The 19,365-nt window shown below is 42.4% G+C and overlaps 1 protein-coding gene across 2 annotated transcripts; it reads left to right on the forward strand.

Annotated features, from left to right (window-relative positions):
* Nucleotides 1-4,068: 4,068 nt before the first annotated feature.
* On the forward strand, nt 4,069-18,141 carry ESD (esterase D). Of its 2 annotated transcripts, XM_075087048.1 has the most exons (10): nt 4,069-4,159; nt 4,710-4,785; nt 5,304-5,379; nt 6,363-6,451; nt 8,228-8,326; nt 11,005-11,129; nt 12,164-12,283; nt 14,771-14,869; nt 16,700-16,867; nt 17,917-18,141. In XM_075087048.1, the coding sequence occupies exons 3-10, from the start codon at nt 5,312-5,314 to the stop codon at nt 17,995-17,997; spliced, it is 849 nt and encodes a 282-aa protein (XP_074943149.1). In that variant the 5' UTR covers nt 4,069-4,159; nt 4,710-4,785; nt 5,304-5,311; the 3' UTR covers nt 17,998-18,141. The 2 variants fall into 2 exon arrangements, with proteins under 2 accessions (XP_074943149.1, XP_074943139.1); XM_075087038.1 differs by lacking the exon at nt 4,069-4,159 and adding an exon at nt 4,238-4,471 and having other exon boundaries at nt 16,700-18,141.
* The last annotated feature ends 1,224 nt before the right edge of the window (nt 18,142-19,365 follow it).

Here is a 19,365-nt window from a genome sequence, read left to right on the forward strand (position 1 = left end):
AAAGACATAATACAAATACGTGCAGTCAATTTACTATAAAAAAGCAAGACTGCTTCATTTTTAATTGTAAATCATTAAGAGGAAAATACTCTGTCAGAATTATCAGACACATATACCTCACTGAATTCAGTATCAGTTGTAACATGTGCTTAATTCTGCATTTTTCTGAAATGATACAAAAGTATTACTAATATTTCTTACTCACAACACTGTAATAAAAGAAGCATGCCTGGGTTTTTTCCCTAGAAAAGTTTTCATTGCTTTTACTGCTTCAGAGACAAATAATTTTTTTCAGAAAATACTAACTTTTTCTAATTTCTTAACACAAATGGCTTATTTCTGCAACTGTAGAAATAATGAAAATAAGAAATGGAGCAAAGAAGAAAAAACTCTATGTAGGCAGATAAAATATGTGAGGATGTGTAGCTTCTAGCCTCTGCCATGGGTTTTGTTGACTAAGAAGCACCTTGGGGAAGTTGCAGAAAAAGTAAAGAACTGCCTTGAAGGGACAGTGGTTAATGACATAAGTTGCACCCACATGAAATCTTGACAGTATGGAAGGAAAGAAAAGAAAATAAACTTTGGAAGATCTAACTTTCACCTAAGACAAAAGGTAAGACAGATGGACGTGGTAAAGAAGGGGAAACGGAAAAATAAACCAATAATGATGAAGTAGCAGAAAATTCTCTTTTTCCCTGTCTAAAGTTTCTTGCTTGAAAGGCTGAAGACTTGAAGCAGATGATTGTGTCAGTACAGTCAGCATTGAATATACTGAGGGATAATACTGTTACCACCCATATACGTCGCTTGGAAATGACCAATAGCATGGTATGAGACAGTTTAAGGCAATTTAGACAAATATTACATTAGAATCATAAATGACTAAATGATGAACAATTACTATTAAGAACACTGGAAAAGTTCTTTCCAGGAAAGAATGACATTCAAATGATCTCCTGGCAAAGTAGACAGTGAAGTGTGAGTTCAGTGCTCTGAGTAACCAAAGAGAAGATGAGATCCTATAAAAAAAGTTGAGAAAAAAATTACTGAAAAGCACCAGCAGGAGGTGGAATACACAGCTATTAGGTAGAAGAGGTTAGCAACTACCATCCTTAATTCAGACTACCGCAACAAAAACATTGGAAAAGCATCTATCCAGATGCACAGCTGAGGGAAGGACTGTACTTACTGAAAAGAAAATGAGAAGGAAGAATTTGGTACTATAAGCTTAAGACATACAGGTTGCTTGCCTACAACGTGGACGTGTCTTGCTCGAAACTTTATGGCAAATGTGTTTGAGTGGGTTGAAGCTAACAGTATGTTTCCCCAAGTACAGAAAGGATGGTGAAAATGTTGTGAAAAGGCAGAAAAACCCTTCCAATGGAATACAAAGCCATTCTTACAGATGCCAAAAGAAATGTTAGGCAGATAATGTGAAATCATATCTCACCACTGGATTAGATCAGCAGTAAAATGGCCGAAAGTACTGTGTGTGTAGGGGGAAGATAACAGAAAGTATGTTGGAGAAGTATGTGTTGTACTTGGAATACAACTATAAAGTAATATGTAAGGCAAGAGTACATAAGCCAAGAGATTTTCCAAAGTGAGTACTTGTTATTCTTCTCTTTTAATATCCTCGTTTCTACTGGTTGCCTTGCTGCACCATTTAAGGAGAAGCCATTTCATGATGAAGGACAGGAAGCCCATTTCATATCTGTTTTTTTATAGATAATCTGAAATGATACATAGAATGATACCAAAATGAATTCACTGGTGACAGCTGCAGACACTGTCTCATAGGACACAGAAATGGCATTCTGGTTAAACAAATGTGCATAACCAAAGATACTGAAAAGATCAATACCACAGCACAGAAGAGACTGCACCACCTTGGCTCCCTGTACCTTACACTGTCCTCAGCACTATGCCAGTGTGTTTTCCATTCACACATCCTTACACACAACACATGTTCAGCTTTGTGTCATGAGAACAGCCCTCTGGAGGGCTGCGACACAGCTCTCACATTATTTACCTATGCGTTTCCTTCAGTCATTTTTGACTGGAAAGACATACAAAATAATGCTTATATCTTGATGGCATGGAGATGTGGGGAGGCCAAGTAAACTCATCAGCAGGCTGCCAGTTAGATCCTTCTGAATGTATCACCCTGAAATGGGAGGAAATTGGGCAGAGGTTACCTAAGGGACTTGGACAGGAAGCCCAAGAACACATCAAAATCTTGTCAGCATCAGTGCTGAGTTAGGCAGATTTTATACTGACAAGAGAGAAATAGCTAAAAACAACTGTAGATATAATGGAAAATGAGATGTGAGTAATGACAGCTGACTATATAAACAAGAGAGAAAACAGACTGGCTAAAGTTTAGATCAAATAACAGACTAACTGGGCAGTATCTTGCTAGCGAGAGTAGGACATTAAGAAAGCTACAAAATGCACAGAGCTAGGGACGGAAGGAACAACCTGAAGAGTGTTTGAGAAATACTAGTGAAGAACACACTTTAACTTGCTTGACAGCAAACTAAATCTTCCAAAAGAAAAACTGAGAGAAGAGAGTTTAAACAGCTCAGAGACAGACTATCTGTACCAGCTACATCAAAGTAGAGAGACAGGAGAGGAAAACTGCACTGGAAGGCTGGATGGGTGGCCCAGGTCCAGGGTCCAGCAGCCGCAGTCCAAACAGACCTGCTGGGGAAGAGTAGAAAGTAAGGGGGGGACAGAGTTGCAGTGCAGTGAGAACTGCACCTTGCTAGGATTAGGATTAAAAATAGGAATAAATTATTGTTACATCAGCAAAGTAACAGATGATCAGACTGCAAAATGCTACAGGCAAAAATAGTTACTGTTAATGCAATACATGCTAGGAGACTAAAAGAGGGAGAGATCTTCGCTGAGGACATGTTTTTGGCATCCAATAGGTACATTTAATTGCAAACTTAAAGGAAAAAAAGACTCTAACAGCAGCAAGAAGAATTTGGCTTCTGAATAAGAGGAAAGCACTATCAAATATCATCTTTCCTTTATGATCTTGCCAGTGAGCTGCCATGGCAAAAACTACCTGGACTAGAACTGGGTTTTATTATAAAACCATGAGTCTGTCAGGTGGCAGCTGCTATGAAATAGCTGAAATACTGAGGAGAGGTAAAACATTTAAAACTTAATGATGCTGTGGTCCAAGTTCAGGCCGCTTCAGCAACTTTTTTTCCCCCTTGAGGTTTTGGTGGTTGAGGGGAAATAATGCTCACAGAAATACTTGCTGCTCTGAACAGTTCACTATTCAAATTCTCACAAATTCAAATTCAAAGATTCTCTGGATTAACATTATTTTCTTAACTTTACAGTTGAAGATTTTCTCCTTCAGGGCTGGGAAGGCAACTTTGGCAGCCATGGGACACGTAGGTGCCAAGGCCGCTCAACTGCTCCCCTCTAGCACTGGGTGGAATCATAGAATGCCCTGAGTTGGAAGGGACCCACAAGGATCACTGAGTCCAACTCCCGTCCGTGCACAGGACAACCCCAAAATTCACACCATGTCTCTGAGGGCATTTTCCAAGTGCTTCTTGAATATGGCCAGGCTTGGCGCCATGACTGCCTCCCTGGGGAGCCCGTTCCAGTGCTCCACCACCCTCTGGGTGAAGAACCTTTTCCTAATATCCAACCTAAACCTCCCCTGGCACATCTTCCTGCCACTCCCTCGGGTCCTGTCACTGGTCACCAGGGAGAAGAGATCAGCGCTGCCCCTCCTCCTCCCCTTGTGAGGAAGCTGCACACCGCGATGAGGTCTGCCCTCAGTCTCCTTTTCTCTAGGCTGAACAAACCAAGTGACTTTAGCCGTTCCTCATATGGTTTCCCCTCTAAACTGGAAGAGCTGGAGAAGCGCCTCAGGAGGAGGAGGAGGAGGAGGAGGAGAGCAGGACCTGCGGCCCCACAGCCGCGGCAGACCCCTCAGATCCCCCCGGGGGCCATGTACTTCCCTCCCCCGTGGAGGCCGCGTCCCATCAGCCACCACGGCGGGCTGGAAGCGCCTGCCGGCGGGCCCCGCCGCGGGCCGGGGGCGGGCCGGGGCGGAGGGAAGCCGTGCCCGCTCGGGGCCGCCCCCTCGCCCGCCCCGTCCGCCGCCCGGCCCTGTCGCTCCTCCGCGGTAAGGGAGCAGGGGACGGGGGCGCCGGGCTGGACGGCTGAGGGCGGTGGAGCGCCGGCCCTCGGTGCGGGGGCGAGCGGGGCGGCGGCGGCCTAGGGGGAGGGATGGCTGCCTGCGGGTGTAACCGAGGGCGGGAGGGTGAAAATGGAAGTACGGGAGAGCGAAAATGGAGGTACCGGAGAGAGCTGTGGTGCGGCGGGCGGTGCTGGGCATGTGGAAACGGACACGGGGTGTTGGAAAACAATGAACAGGCCCTGCGGGCTGTCCGTGGTGCGTGGCTTTTCTTGCCCGGCACACCATAGGAGTGCACAGGTAGGAGGGAGGGAATGTGTTCATTTCGGCGATTGTTACCTGATTTCTCCTCAGGATTTTCTTGTATGCCGACCCTTCGGGCCTCTTCCCATTCAGCTGACTATTGGCCTTACTGTCCATGCAAACTGACAGCGTCTCCGTTCTTGTCAGCCTTCCCGAGTTCCCTTAGCAAGTTTGCTACAAGTGCACTCCCGGTTGTTTTACAAGCCCCATGACTCTTTCTTTGTGTTTTTCATAGTGTTTCCAGTGGAAATAAGCCTTCTACTTCTGTGTGAGGCCTGTGTTTCTCCTGTCGCCCAGGCTTTTAGAACAAGGTAATTGATTTCCATCAAAGATGATTACAGTCCTCAGTATTCTGGTAATTAGTGGCTGGATACTGGCACACACAGCGACGGAAAGGAGGGACAGGTTTCTCTCCTGCACGGGCATCATGGAGGTAGCAGCCTGTCCCCTTGTCCCAGGCAGCTCCAGGCTAACCGCAGCGCATGAGATTTCTTGTCCGTTAGCAGTGTTGGTAGACAAAAAGCAAGCTACGGTTACGGCAGAGGTAAAGGTGATTGGAGATGTGGGTCTGTGGGACAGCAGGAAGGCTTTGTCAGCTCTGCTCACAAGAGTTCAGCTCCCCCTCCCCTCCATTTATATTGGGGAATAGAAAGTTAATGAAAGATCAGAAAGTGTTTGCAGGAGATTCTTTTTTCTGAAAAACCGCGACATTAAGTGAAGATGCTTTAAGTTGTATTCAATTTTTCTGTTCTTGTAACTCACTATAAGTCCAGGAATGTTTTATTTTCAAATTTAATTTGCTCTTTTTTTTTCTTTTTTTTTTTTCCAGTTAAAGCCATGGCGCTGAAACAGGTTTCAAGCAACAAATGCTTTGAGGGTTTCCAGAAGGTGTTTGAACATGACAGGTAAACACTACAAAAGCAACTTAGACGTTTAGCATGGGGCAGTGATTCCATCCAACTATTGCTGTCAGTGTTCTCAGTCTGCAGGAAAATAGTGTGTTTAGTGAGAATTCCATACTGCGATATGGATATATGGAAATATCCATATTTCAGTAGGGAATGCTGTCTACTGCTGCTTTGGCTGTGTTCTTGCATTTCTGTGTTAATATTTAACGTGTCTAGTATACTTAGTGCTGCAGATCTGAGATGGGAAGCCAGTACTTTTACCTTTGAAAATGAAGCTCCGTTACTTTGGGTTGTCCTATTTGCAGCACAGAGATCTGCCGTGTGTACAAAGTTCCATTCATTCTACTGGATATTTCACTTCTGTGCACTCTTAAAAAATGCTGTGAGCAGAGAGGTGCAGTAGATAGAGTCTTGTTTGATGAAGGTGAACAGAAAAGCATTGTGTTCTTCATTTCTGATCCAAAGAAGAAAAAAATTATTAGTTATGCTTAGATAAGCTTTTACTGACAATTTTAGGCTTTAATATTAATTGGGCAATGAGTTAGTCGGTAGACTTAGCAGACTGAAAACCTGTCTTGCTGGGGTGTGCTGTGTAGTATATGTTCTGCAAGTCATGTGGATGTGGCCTTCAGTAAAAATTACTTTCCAATTTAATAGACAAAGCTCAAGTTAAATATTGCTGGTATTCAAAATTCAATTTTCAAACTGTTCCTGGTTAGCAGTACTGCAAAAATGTGGCTTATTTGTAAGTCTCTGTTTTAAGTATGTTGAGAACAAGGTAGGAAGGTTAGCTGTTGTCAATTCAAGGGGCTGATTACGCTGAGTTTTAAAATTGCTTTTTGCTTTATTTAACGTAGTTGTTATAATTCACTGACCAAATCTCTCTTTGAAGGAATTGCATTGAATCAGCTTTCTTTTTTTAATGTTAGTGACCTTGTTAATTAAGGAGTGGTGATAACAGGAATATTTTCTTAATGCAGTGCAGAGCTAAAATGCAAAATGAAATTTGGAATCTACTTACCTCCAAAAGCAGAAACTGGGAAGTGTCCTGTGCTGTATTGGCTCTCGGGTAAGTAACATGAATTTTAGTAACTTAAAAGATAATCTTAAGCATGTTCAATAACTGTGCTACAGTTATTGAAAACCTGATGTAGAGGTACTACAGTGGCAGCTCTTGCATTCTACAAAAGATCATCTTCTGGAACACACGTTTACTTTGAGTGTATTGTGATAAAGTTGGATGCAGCAGGCCTCAGGGGGTAGCCTACCAGATAGTGTTCTGAAATGTGTTTGAAACGTTCTACCCTGTTGTTCTAAAGTGTACATACTTTATGTTCTAAACAATATACATTGAAAGGCTCACCTGAGAGGCCTTCCCACTGGGACACTTCCTGCTTTCCTTTGTCTATGACAGACTGCTTCAGCTAACATGATGGGGGGCAAATCTAGCCCATGGGAGCCCACAGAGTTGTCCTCTGGACACCACCTTCATTCTGAGTGATATTTTGCAGGGAGCAACTGGTGAACTTGGAAAGGGAGGTCCTGTTAGCTGCCTTGGCGCAAGCACGTCTAGAGTGAGGTAACCCTGTTGGGTCAGAAAGGGCGAAGGGCTGAAGAGGGTTGTGTGGCAGGAGTGAAGTTGTCTCATCCACAGCATCATTCCTTCATCTCTCCAGCTCCTGCTGTGTCTTATCCAGCTGCTGTCTTGCTGGATGTAAGGCAAGCTGGGATGAGATTGTATGGAGAAACATGTGCTCTCAGTTATCTGGCTTTGTTCCTCTGCCCTATTCCTGTCATCTCCCACAGAGCTGGGTCTTGCACCAAAAATGCATAAATAATGTTAAGGTATCGCTTCCAAAATGGTCAGATTTATGTTGGTGATGGCTCCAGGATTAATGGCATCTTTTTTTTTTTCCTATTATTCAAAATGAAAAGCAGAAGCTCTGTCCGTTCTGTAATTTTAGGGGTTACTTTACTGAGACTTGTGTTTAGAAAGTTGAAAGATTAACTGGTAGTGTGGAGACGATATTCCTTTTATCTATTCTTTTCACAAAATAGCTAGTAGGTCTGATTTGTTGAGTGACAGTGGACTGGGTAAAATGTTTGTCCTTGAAGTTGGAAGCGTCAAAATTGTCTGAAGAGCTCCAAGTCATGTAGCACATTTATTTTCTGAATCTAAACCATGCTGTCTTGGCTAGTGTATCAGGCGAATTAGGTTATTTGCAACTTGTCCTCAGAGAAAACTAGAACTGTTAACCCCTCTCTAATGGCACAGTGCAGAAAAACTGAAATATTGGTGTGCAGTATTATTTATTTGTAATTGGACTTCAGTCAGGCCTGCTGGAGTACAAAGGACATGGATTGCTGTGGGTTTTAGAGCCAGCGTGCTTATGGGCCTTTATCCCATCTAAAAGATGTAGGATTTGTCAGACCACGTGTATAATTCTGTAGTGTAAACAGCTGAAATGGCGGCAGAGAGAAAAATTTAGTTGCAGGGTTAGATGTCAGAAGTTAACAATATTAATCTTAGCAACAGTGTCTGTAGTCAAAGGATTTAAATATGGAGTACATGAGGAAACTGCATATGCCACATGAGTAGGTGCTTGAGGGGGTAGAGAGTACACACTGACCTGTTTTTGGTCAAATGTAAGTGTGACTAGACGCGAAAGTGCAACTGTGTCTGTTTCTGTGGGTTATCAAGTACTGTTGCACTTAGTGAAAAGACTTTTCCATGTTTATGGAGATAGGAATCCCTCTTGTTTTTGAAAACCTTTTCTGTCAAAGAGGTTTTTGAAGCTGGTATGCTGTGAGCAATGTGTAACCAATGATATTTTTATTTCTCTAGGGTTAACTTGCACAGAACAGAATTTTATAACAAAAGCTGGTTTTCATCAGGCTGCAGCTGAACACGGCCTTATTGTAGTCGCGCCAGACACAAGCCCACGTAAGTTTTAACAAGAGACATGATAACAGTTGTTACGCTGAAGTACCCTGTCTTTATCCTCAAAGAATGGAGTGCTACGGTTTGCTACAAAGTATGTTCCCCACCTGAGTCAGAATATGACCTCACCTCTGTATCTTGCGTTGTTTGCTAGATTATGTTGTCTATATTTTTAATAACATGATAGTGAAGGCCTGACATTTGAAACTCTTTTATTGTAATGACACTAAAACTAGGACATAGGGGCCATTGAATTCAGCATGAAGGAGGAGAGGGAAGAAAAGGAAAACAAGACACATGTGTTACCAGAGACACTTGCCTGCTCTTTGTGGCTTGCTGAGACTTTAAAAAATCTGCAGAACTCTGTTGTCACACAAAGCCATAATGTTTACTCTTTATTGTATTGTCTTCTAAAGCCTGTTAAATACATGCCTCCAGAGGATTCCAATACTTAGAAAAGCAAACCAAAAAACCTTCCACCCTGCAGCTGCAATAGACTATTGATGAATGGCTTTTTAAAATGTGCGCCGTTATTTGTATAAGGCCGAGCTTATGTCTGCATGGGAAACCTGAAAATGGTGGATCTGCAGTTACTGGAAATACAGTCTTTTGGGGATTCAGTGTATTATGTTTAGTATTTGCTGGATTCTGCTGAAGTCTCATGAATGCTGTATAGAAAGGTGGCAGTCTTCTAATATTTCCAAAGCTCTAGCGGGTCAGATCTGAACACAGGTAATATGGGAATGAAGTAATGTTCTTTCCAGAAAATATTTTTCACATCCAGGTTTTGAAGTTGTGTCAGGTCAAAGAACAGAAATGCATGTTTCTAATGAAGAAGAGGGACAGAAGAGCAAAACTTGTGTATTAATGAACTTTACACTTCGTTGTTGCTATTTGCTACAGAATAGAGATCGGCAATTAGCCTTTGCATTATTCACACTGGGACTTGTTTTTAGTGTTGTCTGTGTAAGTTGTCTCTGTCAATGTGTAACTGCATTTGCATAGTTCATTGCTTTGTCCGTTTTCTTTTAAAATCCTCTTTGCAGCTTCTGTCTTGCCTTTTAGTCTAATAACTGATCAGGATTGCTCGTGCTATTCAGGTGAATTTCAGTGCGTGTTTCATATTATAATCTTCCATTTTAGCTCAGAGCCCCCAGACGTTCTTAAATCTCTTTGAGCTGTCTGGAGAAACAAGTGAAGAGCTGTTCAAATGGAATCAGAAATTAAGAGATCAGAGCATATGTAGTGAAAACGCTTACATGTGCTTTTTAACTGTGTAGTTATGACTACATGAGAACTACCTTCCAGGGGCTAGGAGATGTATCTGGGTGGGGAGAAAGACTGCCTGAAAACATGAAAAGTCTGGCATTACAGACCCTCTGTCAGGCCCTCATTACTTTTCCTTTTTCATAGGGGTTTGCTTTTCCAGACAGGTGTGCTGAGCAGTATTTTGCAGGTTCCTTTTCACACTTCTTTTTTCAAGGCTTCCCTTAAGTTTCTTTTAGCAGAATCAGCATTGCCTTTGTTGCCTGGCAGGACTTTCTGAGTTTTTTTCTATCTCTGAGGGACCAAAGATATACTTTTTATGTCCAACATGTTGTGTAAGCACCCCAAGTCCCTGTGACTGCTGGACTGTTAAGTTACAAAATCACTCAGTGTTCAAGGGCATGTCACTGGAGGAAACTCAACTCTGATCCATGTGAAAATCTGATTTCACACTGTGAAAGGGTGGTAGGTATCTCTGCACAAATCCTCAGGGACTGTCATATAACACATGGTTTGCAATGTAATGTGACAGTGGTGAAAGCCCATGTAATTCCGGATTGCAGAAATTGGGAACATTTTGGAGAAAGGGAGGCCATTATTTCCCATCACATATACCTTGAAATATTACATTCTGTTCTGCAGACCAGGCTGGTAAATCATGGGCTAATCAAAGGGAGAGTAAGGGAGGACTTGGTGGGATCTACTGACTTTCAAGGACACATCTGCAAATTTAGTTTGAAAGTGTAGCCTTGGAAAAGAGGATACAAACCTGCAGTTATTTAAAGAAGAAATTGAGTTTTTATGGGAGTTATAGGTGGGAGCAATGAAATGAATTTCAGAAGATGTAGAGTTATATACTTAAAAAATGACAGAAACAGTAAGTGTTGTTTTGCTGTTGAATCTTAAGAAGGGAGGTGTAGCAGGTGTTATTTGAAGCACACAAACTGGTCTGGACACACCATTTGGTGATATACAGTTCTTCCCTTCTGGGGCAAAGAAAATTTTCTACAGTTTCTTGTATAGTTTCTTATACTTGACAGGGTGAGGTCTAATAACTGAAATAAGCTGATAGCAGCAATTAACAAGTGCCAACTTTTGAATAAGTCCCTGGGTAAAATGGGGGAAGCTTTACAGAATTAGTTTAGGATAGATCTGTGTGTTATATTTATTTATGAAAGAATACTGAAACAAGTTAGAAGTTGGATACATGTGTACGTAAGTGGCATTTTGAAAGCGTAGTTGAGATAACGCTTGAAGATGCTGTACTAACGAATGAAAATCTGAATTATCGGTGGGGTAGAGACGTGTTGATTGAGGAACTCATGTCCTGAGTCTCTGATCTGTCTGTCAGGTTCTCCAACTCTGAACATCTAGTAATGGAAAGACAGTAACTATAGAAAGAATTTTCATGATAGGTGGCTGCAATATTGAAGGAGAAGATGAAAGCTGGGATTTTGGCACTGGTGCTGGTTTTTATGTGGATGCCACTGAAGATCCCTGGAAAACAAACTATAGGATGTATTCCTACATAAAGGATGAGGTAACTTTGCTGCTGGGTTCTCCTGGTGGTGTTGGATAAGATAAAGAAGGGGTGTGGTTCAGTCATGCTGTGTTCCTAGTACTAAAGCTTGTTTAAGGTGATCTTGATAGCCTATGCATGGTTTGTCATATTCTTGCTTTCCTCTTTTTATAAAAATAATTTATTATTTCCTTTTTTAATCCTTGATTATTTCAGTGATTGGATTTATCCAGCTGCTAGGCCTTTCCCCACCAAACAGATATTGTCCTAGAACTGAGGAGGGAGAGGACCGCAGCACAGAGATGATAACACCTGGCAGGGCATGAGCAGGAACTCCTTGAGTCTGCTTCCCTGCCGGAGGTGCCACAGGGTTGGCCTACCCTTCTAATCTTGATTCATTTGTTGTGCAATCCTGGCTCTTGTAAAATCTCTGCTCTGCTGCTTCTGAAACAACCCACGGCATTTCACTGCCCCCAGTACTTCAGTTGTATTGCTCATTTAGACTGTTTGCACTGCTTGTCTTGGGAGGGTGTGGTGGTGGTATTGTTTAGTTTTGGGTTGGTTTGTTTTTTTTTTTAAACTGGTGTAAAAGGAGATCCTTGAGATACATATTAGAAGGGTGAGTGTCCAGTTTACTCTGCGTGTGGTTTGTGTTTGGATTAAAACTAAAGTTGATAGGAATACGGGAAGCAAATAATCTCCCAAAACCAATTGGTCATTCTGGTCACTTACAGGAGGAAATACAGATTTATGTATCTATTAAAATAAGACTGTGTTTATTAGGAAGTTCCCACGCCTTGTGTTATAGGGTTATGATAGATTTCTATAGAGATACCTTGAGTTAGTTGTTATCGGATGAATTGTTTCCTTTTGATTTTACAGTCCTGTTCAAATTGCTTTCAGGCCACGATCACAAATGTCAGGCTAGAACTAAAGATGTGCCTTTGGTTTCAGTGGCTCCCTGGCATTAAAATGTGTTCATTATTTGTGTGCTTTTTTTCCCAAGCATACCAAAGTTGCTTTAACATTTTTATTGCACCATTGTTCCTTTACAGCTGCCTAAACTAATAAATGCCAATTTTCCAACGGACCCTGAACGGATGTCTATTTTTGGGCATTCCATGGGAGGTCATGGAGCTCTTATTCTTGCTCTGAAGAATCCTGGGAAGTACAAAGTAAGATATAATACAGCTTACATGAGGTGTGCTAAGGCTTATACAGATTTCTATGGAGGTGAAGAAAGAAAACATACCACCAAGTTCTGTTATAGCATTAAATACACAAATAGTTATAGTTGTAGGAGTTCATTGATACCTGGTATTAGAATATGGAAAATTGCCAGAAACACCACTCTGAAATGCGAGTATTAGTGAAATTTTAAAAAATATTCAAATTTTAAAAGTTAAGAAAAGTTTGGTTTCTTTTGGATGACACTACAGCTCTTCCAAAGCAATTGTTATATTTAAATGTAAACAGCCTCCTCCTAGCTCTGGAGTTAATTCATGCTGCTGATATTGTCTAGAAATCTGGTTGTGTGATTTGCGATATCATTCCAAATCTTGTCGTGTTCATCTTGGAGCTTTTATTACCAGCAAACCTTTTAGCCACTGTTATATGTGTGTTTGCTTAGAATTTACTACAGAGTCTGTTAACTCCAGCTGACAGCAAGTGTAACTGTAAGCATCTGAACTGCACATGGAATAGTATCTGGAGGACATTTCTTCCCCCCTGCTTTTTTACCGTGCCTGAGATTTGCATGTCAGCTTTCCTAAGGATTGATCGTTGGAGTATTTGAGGTTATCTGAGGTTGTGTTAATTTCTACTTGAACCTAAATCAAACATGCTGGAACTGATTTGCCTTTCCTTTATACTCATGCGGGTTGAGAGAAATTTTGTTGTTCTCTTTGGAGATACGCTTATGTAAAATGCATTTCTGAGGGAGAATCAGGCATTGGTGTTAGAGGTGAGGGGCTCTGCCTTTGTGGATCAGTCCTTTCATGGGCAGTCCTGTCCCTGCGCTTTGTGGCCAGCTGCTGCAAAAATGGAACTGCATTTTTGAAAATAGCATAACATTGTGTGAGGTTTAACAAGGCCAAATGCCGGGTCCTGCACTTTGGTCACAACAACCCCATGCAACGCTACAGGCTTGGGGAAGGGTGGCTGGAAAGTTGCCTGGTGGAGAAGGACCTGGGGGTACTGGTCAACAGCCGGCTGAACGTGAGCCAGCAGTGTGCTCAGGCAGCCTAGAAGGCCAACAGTATTCTGGCTTGTATCTGGAATAGTGTGGCCAGCAGGAGTAGGGAAGTGATCGTGCCCCTGTACTCGGCACTGGTGAGGCCACACCTTGAATATTGTGTTCAGTTTTGGGCTCCTCACTACAAGAAAGACATCAAGTTGCTGGAGCATGTCGAGAGAAGGGCAATGAAGCTGGTGAAGGGTCTAGAGAGCAGATCTTATGAGGAGCGGCTGAGGGAGCTGGGGTTGTTTAGTCTGGAGAAGAGGAGGCTGAGGTGACACCTTCTTGCTCTCTACAACTACCTGAAAGGAGGCTGCAGCGAGGTGGGTGTTGGTCTCTTCTCCCAGGTCACTAGCGATAAAACGAGAGGAAATGGCCTCAAGCTGCATCAGGGGAGGTTTAGATTGGATATTAGGAAAAATTTATTTACTGAAAGAGTGGTCAGGCATTGGAACAGGCTGCCCAGAGAGGTGGTGGAGTCATCATCCCTGGAGGTATTTAAAAGATGTGTAGGTGTGGCACTTCAGGGCATGATTTAGGAGACATGGTAGTGTTGGGTTGACAGTTGGACTTGATGATCCTAGAAGTCTTTTTCCAACCTTTACGATTCTATGATTTGCTCAGTGTCATTAGCTTGGTATTGTAAGAGAGTTGAATGTAGGATAAAGCTTTATTTTCAGCTCTTCTTATCTTTTTGGACCAGTAGTTCAGGAATTTACATTTTTACTGTTGGCACTTACCTGTTAATTGTATTATCTAAAAAAATTAAACATTAAATTGAAAATACCAACATCCAGGTGAGCTGGTAGTGGCTCAGATGGTTTGTTGCTATTTCTTGCAAGACATAAGAGTGGAAATCTTGATGTCCCAGGGCCAAATCCAAAAGAAGAATCTAAGAATAGGGCTTGGACTTCTGACACCAGTAGCTGGAGTTGTGATCTGAAATGTGCTTTTCTTGACCCCTGATCCTGGAGGTACCTAAATTCATGGGACACTGTTGCAGGCTTACACTGGCTGAGCAGCCCCATGCTTCAGGATTTTGTTATTCTCTGCCAAAATCCAGTGGGAGATGAATTGGTCCCACGCTCTGGCCATGCTGACCCAACAGCAGAGTTGAGACCCTTCTCTGCTGCTTAAGCGAACTCCAGCCAACATCTCCCAACAAGGAAAGGAACAGGGCACCTAACCCTGCCTTTTGTAGCTTGGCCGATGTGCAAAAAGGAAAGCAAAACTGTGGGGCTAGAAAGAATGAATAAAAGGGAAGTAAGATAATGGTTAGGGCACCTGGCTCAGAGGATTGAGGGAGTCCTGGCTTCTTGCAGTAACTTCAAAACAATTTTTGAAAAGGCTTCTTGTTAGCTTGTTAGTTAGCAGAAATCAGTTTCCTTAATTCATATGTTTTTCTTCATGCTTTCTTTCTCAACAGTCTGTATCAGCATTTGCTCCTATCTGTAACCCAATTCAGTGTCAGTGGGGGAAGAAAGCCCTTGGTGGATATCTGGGATCAGATGTAAGCAAATGGGAGGTATGTCTCTGCAGCCGCAGTCCTTTAATAACACATGAATCGAGTGATCTGTAAATACGCCGCAGCAGGAGCCTGGGACAAAACTCTGGGGTCCCTCTGAGCTGGTACTGCTGTTTTACTACACCCCTAAGCCTGGATAAGCATTGCATGTTTCTGGTGGGTATAACCTGCAGTTGTCTGATGGTGTTTGTAACAAATGTAATGAGGTAGAAGGCTCTCATCAAATTGACTGAGTTCCTCCCTGTTTTAGGGTGATCTTAAAATCTGGGCTAAGAAGAATTATGAGCCATCTGAGACTCTCTTAATGAGTGAAAGCAGTGAGCAGTTTAAAAGAGTTCGGCTATGGCCTGTCCCTCCAAAACTCAGTTCTCAATATACAAAAACAGCTGTTTTTTGTAGTAGCCTGTTGGAGGCAGCTAGAAGAGGACCCCATTGGATACTTGGAAATTGGAATCCTGTAGAACAGGATTAAACCAGACAAAGATTGATTTTTAGCTCTGGGGCCCTAATGTTGAAATATGACTAGCCATATATGAATGGCTGAGACACAAAGAAGTTTGTGTCCATGTTGCTGCATTATTTGGGAAGCCCTTCAGTGTTTTTAATATCAGCATAAACACTGCACTGTATTTCTAGAATCAAGTTAAAAGGGATCATCGTGACCAGTTACTCTGATTTCCTTGTAAATAAACATAAGCTGCATTTAAACTCCTTGTAAACTGGATTAAAGTATCTCCTAGGAAGACATTCAGGTCTGACTAAAACATTGCAGGGATGGAGAGTGCTAGCTGCTTTCACAGTTGTTAATAACAGTAGTTTGTATATTTAGAAATCACGAGTTAAACTTGCTTACACTTAACATAATTTATTTTGAAAAATAAAACAAGTTTTCTGGCCCCTTAACTTGCTTGGGAGCTCTTCTGCAAACCCAGTCCAGTAGATCAACAGCAGGCATCAGGAATTGACTCAGACCTGCCTTTGGCACAGACATACGACCTCTGATGTCTGTATTTCTGCTTAAAATTGCTGTGTAAATATGTGCAAGGATCATTTTACACCACAGCCACAGTGCTTGGCTGAGTCCAACTCCCATTTCCATTGCAGTGTCATTTCTGGATCTGGTGGCATCCTGGAAGCACGGCTCTGATGCCTTGGTGTAGGACTTCGCACTTTGCTGTCTGTTGGCGATCTCTCTTCTCCACTGCCTTAAACACTTCTCTACCTTTTTAAAGGATTTTTTTTTTTTGAGCACACACCAAGCACAGAACCCCACAGGAAACACGTTCCCCATTCACAATTACATTTTGATACATGTATATTAGCGGTCTTTAATTTATGCAGCGTGTGCCATTTTTGTTTCTCGGTTGCACAAAGTTTTCTTGTCAAATTATCATGGTAACCTTCAGGTTAAATGCCTTCCATGAGCATAGTTGTGTTACACTGGTGTTTTGACCTTTAGCTGCCAAAATAGTTACATCGAGATACTGAGTTATTCTGGCAGGCTGTAGTTTCTGTAGAAGCATGTGAATCGGTACTAGATTATATTGTTCTTTTTCAATTCTGTATGATTTTAGCTCTGGCCTGGATGTTCTGTTTGGTCAAACAGCCAGCTTGGTAACTACTTAGGTCATACTGTTTGCCCTTTTTAAAACATGGGTATTACTTTTCACTCACCTGAAATTTCCCCAGTGTTTTGCTCTTCTACAGTGTAATTTGGTGTCCTGATAAGTATCACCCACTACTCTATATATGCCATTCTTTTCTTGCAGTTAGCAAATTTAACCCAGTCTGAGGCATGGAACTGAAATTGTTTCTCTCTTATTTCTGCAGGCATATGATGCTACACAACTTGTGAAATCCTGTCCAGACTCTCACCTGGACATCTTGATTGATCAAGGCAAAGATGACCAGTTCCTATCGGCGGGCCAGTTATTGCCTGATAACTTCATTGCTGCCTGCACAGAGCGGAAAATCCCAGTAGTCTTCAGACTGCAGCAGGCAAGTTGCTTCTGCACTCCTTGATTGTTGGGTTGTAGCTTTGTGATTTTTGGGTCTGTGTGGTGCAGGTAGTGAAGAGAGCGTCTCTTAGTGGGGCATGCTGCCACTTGACTGTGAGTCTGTCCCTGGCCAAGTGGGGAGGAGGGTGCAAAGGGACATTTTCCTTCGCGCCAGCCATCAAGGACTGCAATATCCATCAGATTCAGCTGCATTTCACCACTAGGTGGGGTCACGGTTTTAGTTTCAACAAGCCGATCCCTTGATGGTAACTCAAGCAGCCAGTGGGCGGCTGAATTTTAATTTTTAATTAAAATTTTTAATAAGTGTCACAGTCACTCTATGGACAACGTGACAGACGTCCTTCTGCTGGATTCCTTATCTGTACTGTGGGTATCGTGTTCAGCGTAATACTTTGTGATTTAATTTGCATGTGTTTGTGTAGATCAGGAAAGGTGTGGAATTGCTTGAAATGTTAGATTCATTTAAACACCCAGGTGGAAGGATTGCTCTTTCCTGTAGTGCAGTGACCCAGAACAGCCCTGTCCGGAGAGCACCGGAGTCTTTGTAAGCAACTGACAGCTTCAAGCCAGACCCAGCCCTGCACCAAAAGATACAGTTAGTGCTGACAAAGTGGAGTAGTTCAGAGGTTTACACGTCACTTTAGCATAGTGCTGGAGCAACAATTCAGACGTGGGCTTGGTTCTCCTGATGCCCTGCGATTTACCGGTAAGACAATGCTGGTGAGGAGAACTGTCCTCTCAGATTGCGTCCTGCTCCGCAAGTGACACTTGCTCTTGCCCATCTCCCACTTACGCCCCCAGATCAGGGCAGGTTAAGGTATATTCTGTTTGTTTAGCTTCCCAGTGTTCACACAGACTTCACCTGTTAGTTAGGTATCCTTTACAGTTTCTATATATAATACAAGTACTTTTGATTTCTTAAACCAGATCAAACCAGGAGAGTCATTAACTTTCCTAGAAGAGAGCTTAGCATGATTGCTTTGCCGTGAACTCTTTGTATTTGCTGATTTCTTTGTTGTTCTTTTCTAGGGTTACGATCACAGCTATTTTTTCATTGCTACATTTATTAATGACCACATCAAACACCATGCAAAATACCTCAATGCTTGAACGGTTTGGATGTGTGCGTCGTCTGTCTGACATGAATCAAGGGGTAGAGGTGAACTAAACAAAAATCATTTGTTGAAGTAGTGTCTGTAAATGGAGTTCTTCTGATTGTACTGCTAAGAAAAATAAAAGTCCCGCTTAATTTGATGTGTGTGCTTTAGAGTAAGCATTTTGAATGTTCTTGCATGCTCTGAAAACTCTCTCGATGCCATGAAGGTATCGCTGCATTCTCGGTCAAAATGGAGATTAGGAGATGAGTTAGTTTCAGGCTGTGAAAGTGGGTATGTACTTGGGACCCCAAGGCAGTTTCTAGCGCAACTACGCAGAGACTGAGAGTAACAAGAGTGTGCCTCTTCAGCTAATTAAATACCAGGGTTCACTTCATCACTTAATGCTGAAGGAAGTCATTAGTGGCACAATCAGTCAAGCTACTTAATTAATCTGAAGTGTTCGGTGTATTTTTGCTTGTCCTGTAAATACACTCCAAGGGCAAAGTCTGGTGGAGAATACAGACAGAAGCTTGCTGCGCAGAGTGCTTTACTGTCCTCTGCGTTATTAACCTCAGACAAGTAATCTGAAGAGTACGTCATGGGTGATACTGAAAGAAAAGGCCCGTACAAACCGCGTGAAGGAAGCAGTCTGTAGTAAAGGAGGTCTGTTGGGTTTTTTTCCCTCCACTTGCCTTTAATTGTTGCTGAGTGAGAAGGGCTTGTGGAGTGTGTCTGGGTTTCTTAGACTTCACAGGACTGAACAGAAACTGATAAATACATCTGAAGACAGCAGGCCCTAGCTATAGGTGATCTGTTATTCTTGAAAACGAGCGTGCTTATTTCACAGTAGATGGCAGAATTTAGGCCTGACAGTTGTAGATCGAAAATAGTTCCCAGAGGTATAATCCCACCAGGTACGTTGTGTGGGGCAAGAACGCAGGTTGTTCCAGTGAGCTCTTCATCTTACGTTCAGGCAATCACTCGTAAACTCCGTGTTCCCGTGGGTCGGCTGAACCTGCATCGTCCCTCAAACATTGACTCGTTCTTGCCAGAGGTGATATGAGGGTAGACGTAGGAGCGGTTTGGTTTTGTAAGCAATGCTGCACGCTCTCCTGGGTCTCCGGCCCCAGCTGGTTCTAGGTTGCAGTGAGGCTCATGCTGGGAATCCTCTTTTCAGTTTTGGTAATGGGCTTAAATTAGGTATTGCCTTCACTAGATCTTGCAACTACCTATTTCTGAAGTAAGCTTAGAACGCTGGGAATATACGATGGTGCACTGCAAGAGTTCTCTGAAATGCTGAACAGAAGTTTTCCACACTGTAGATTTACAGCGTGCACTAACTCCTCCTTTCATGTAAAGCAGGGCAATGACATAAAAATTT

The sequence above is a fragment of the Phalacrocorax aristotelis genome, chromosome 1, assembly GCF_949628215.1.
Source record: "Phalacrocorax aristotelis chromosome 1, bGulAri2.1, whole genome shotgun sequence".
NCBI classification, from domain to species: domain Eukaryota; kingdom Metazoa; phylum Chordata; class Aves; order Suliformes; family Phalacrocoracidae; genus Phalacrocorax; species Phalacrocorax aristotelis.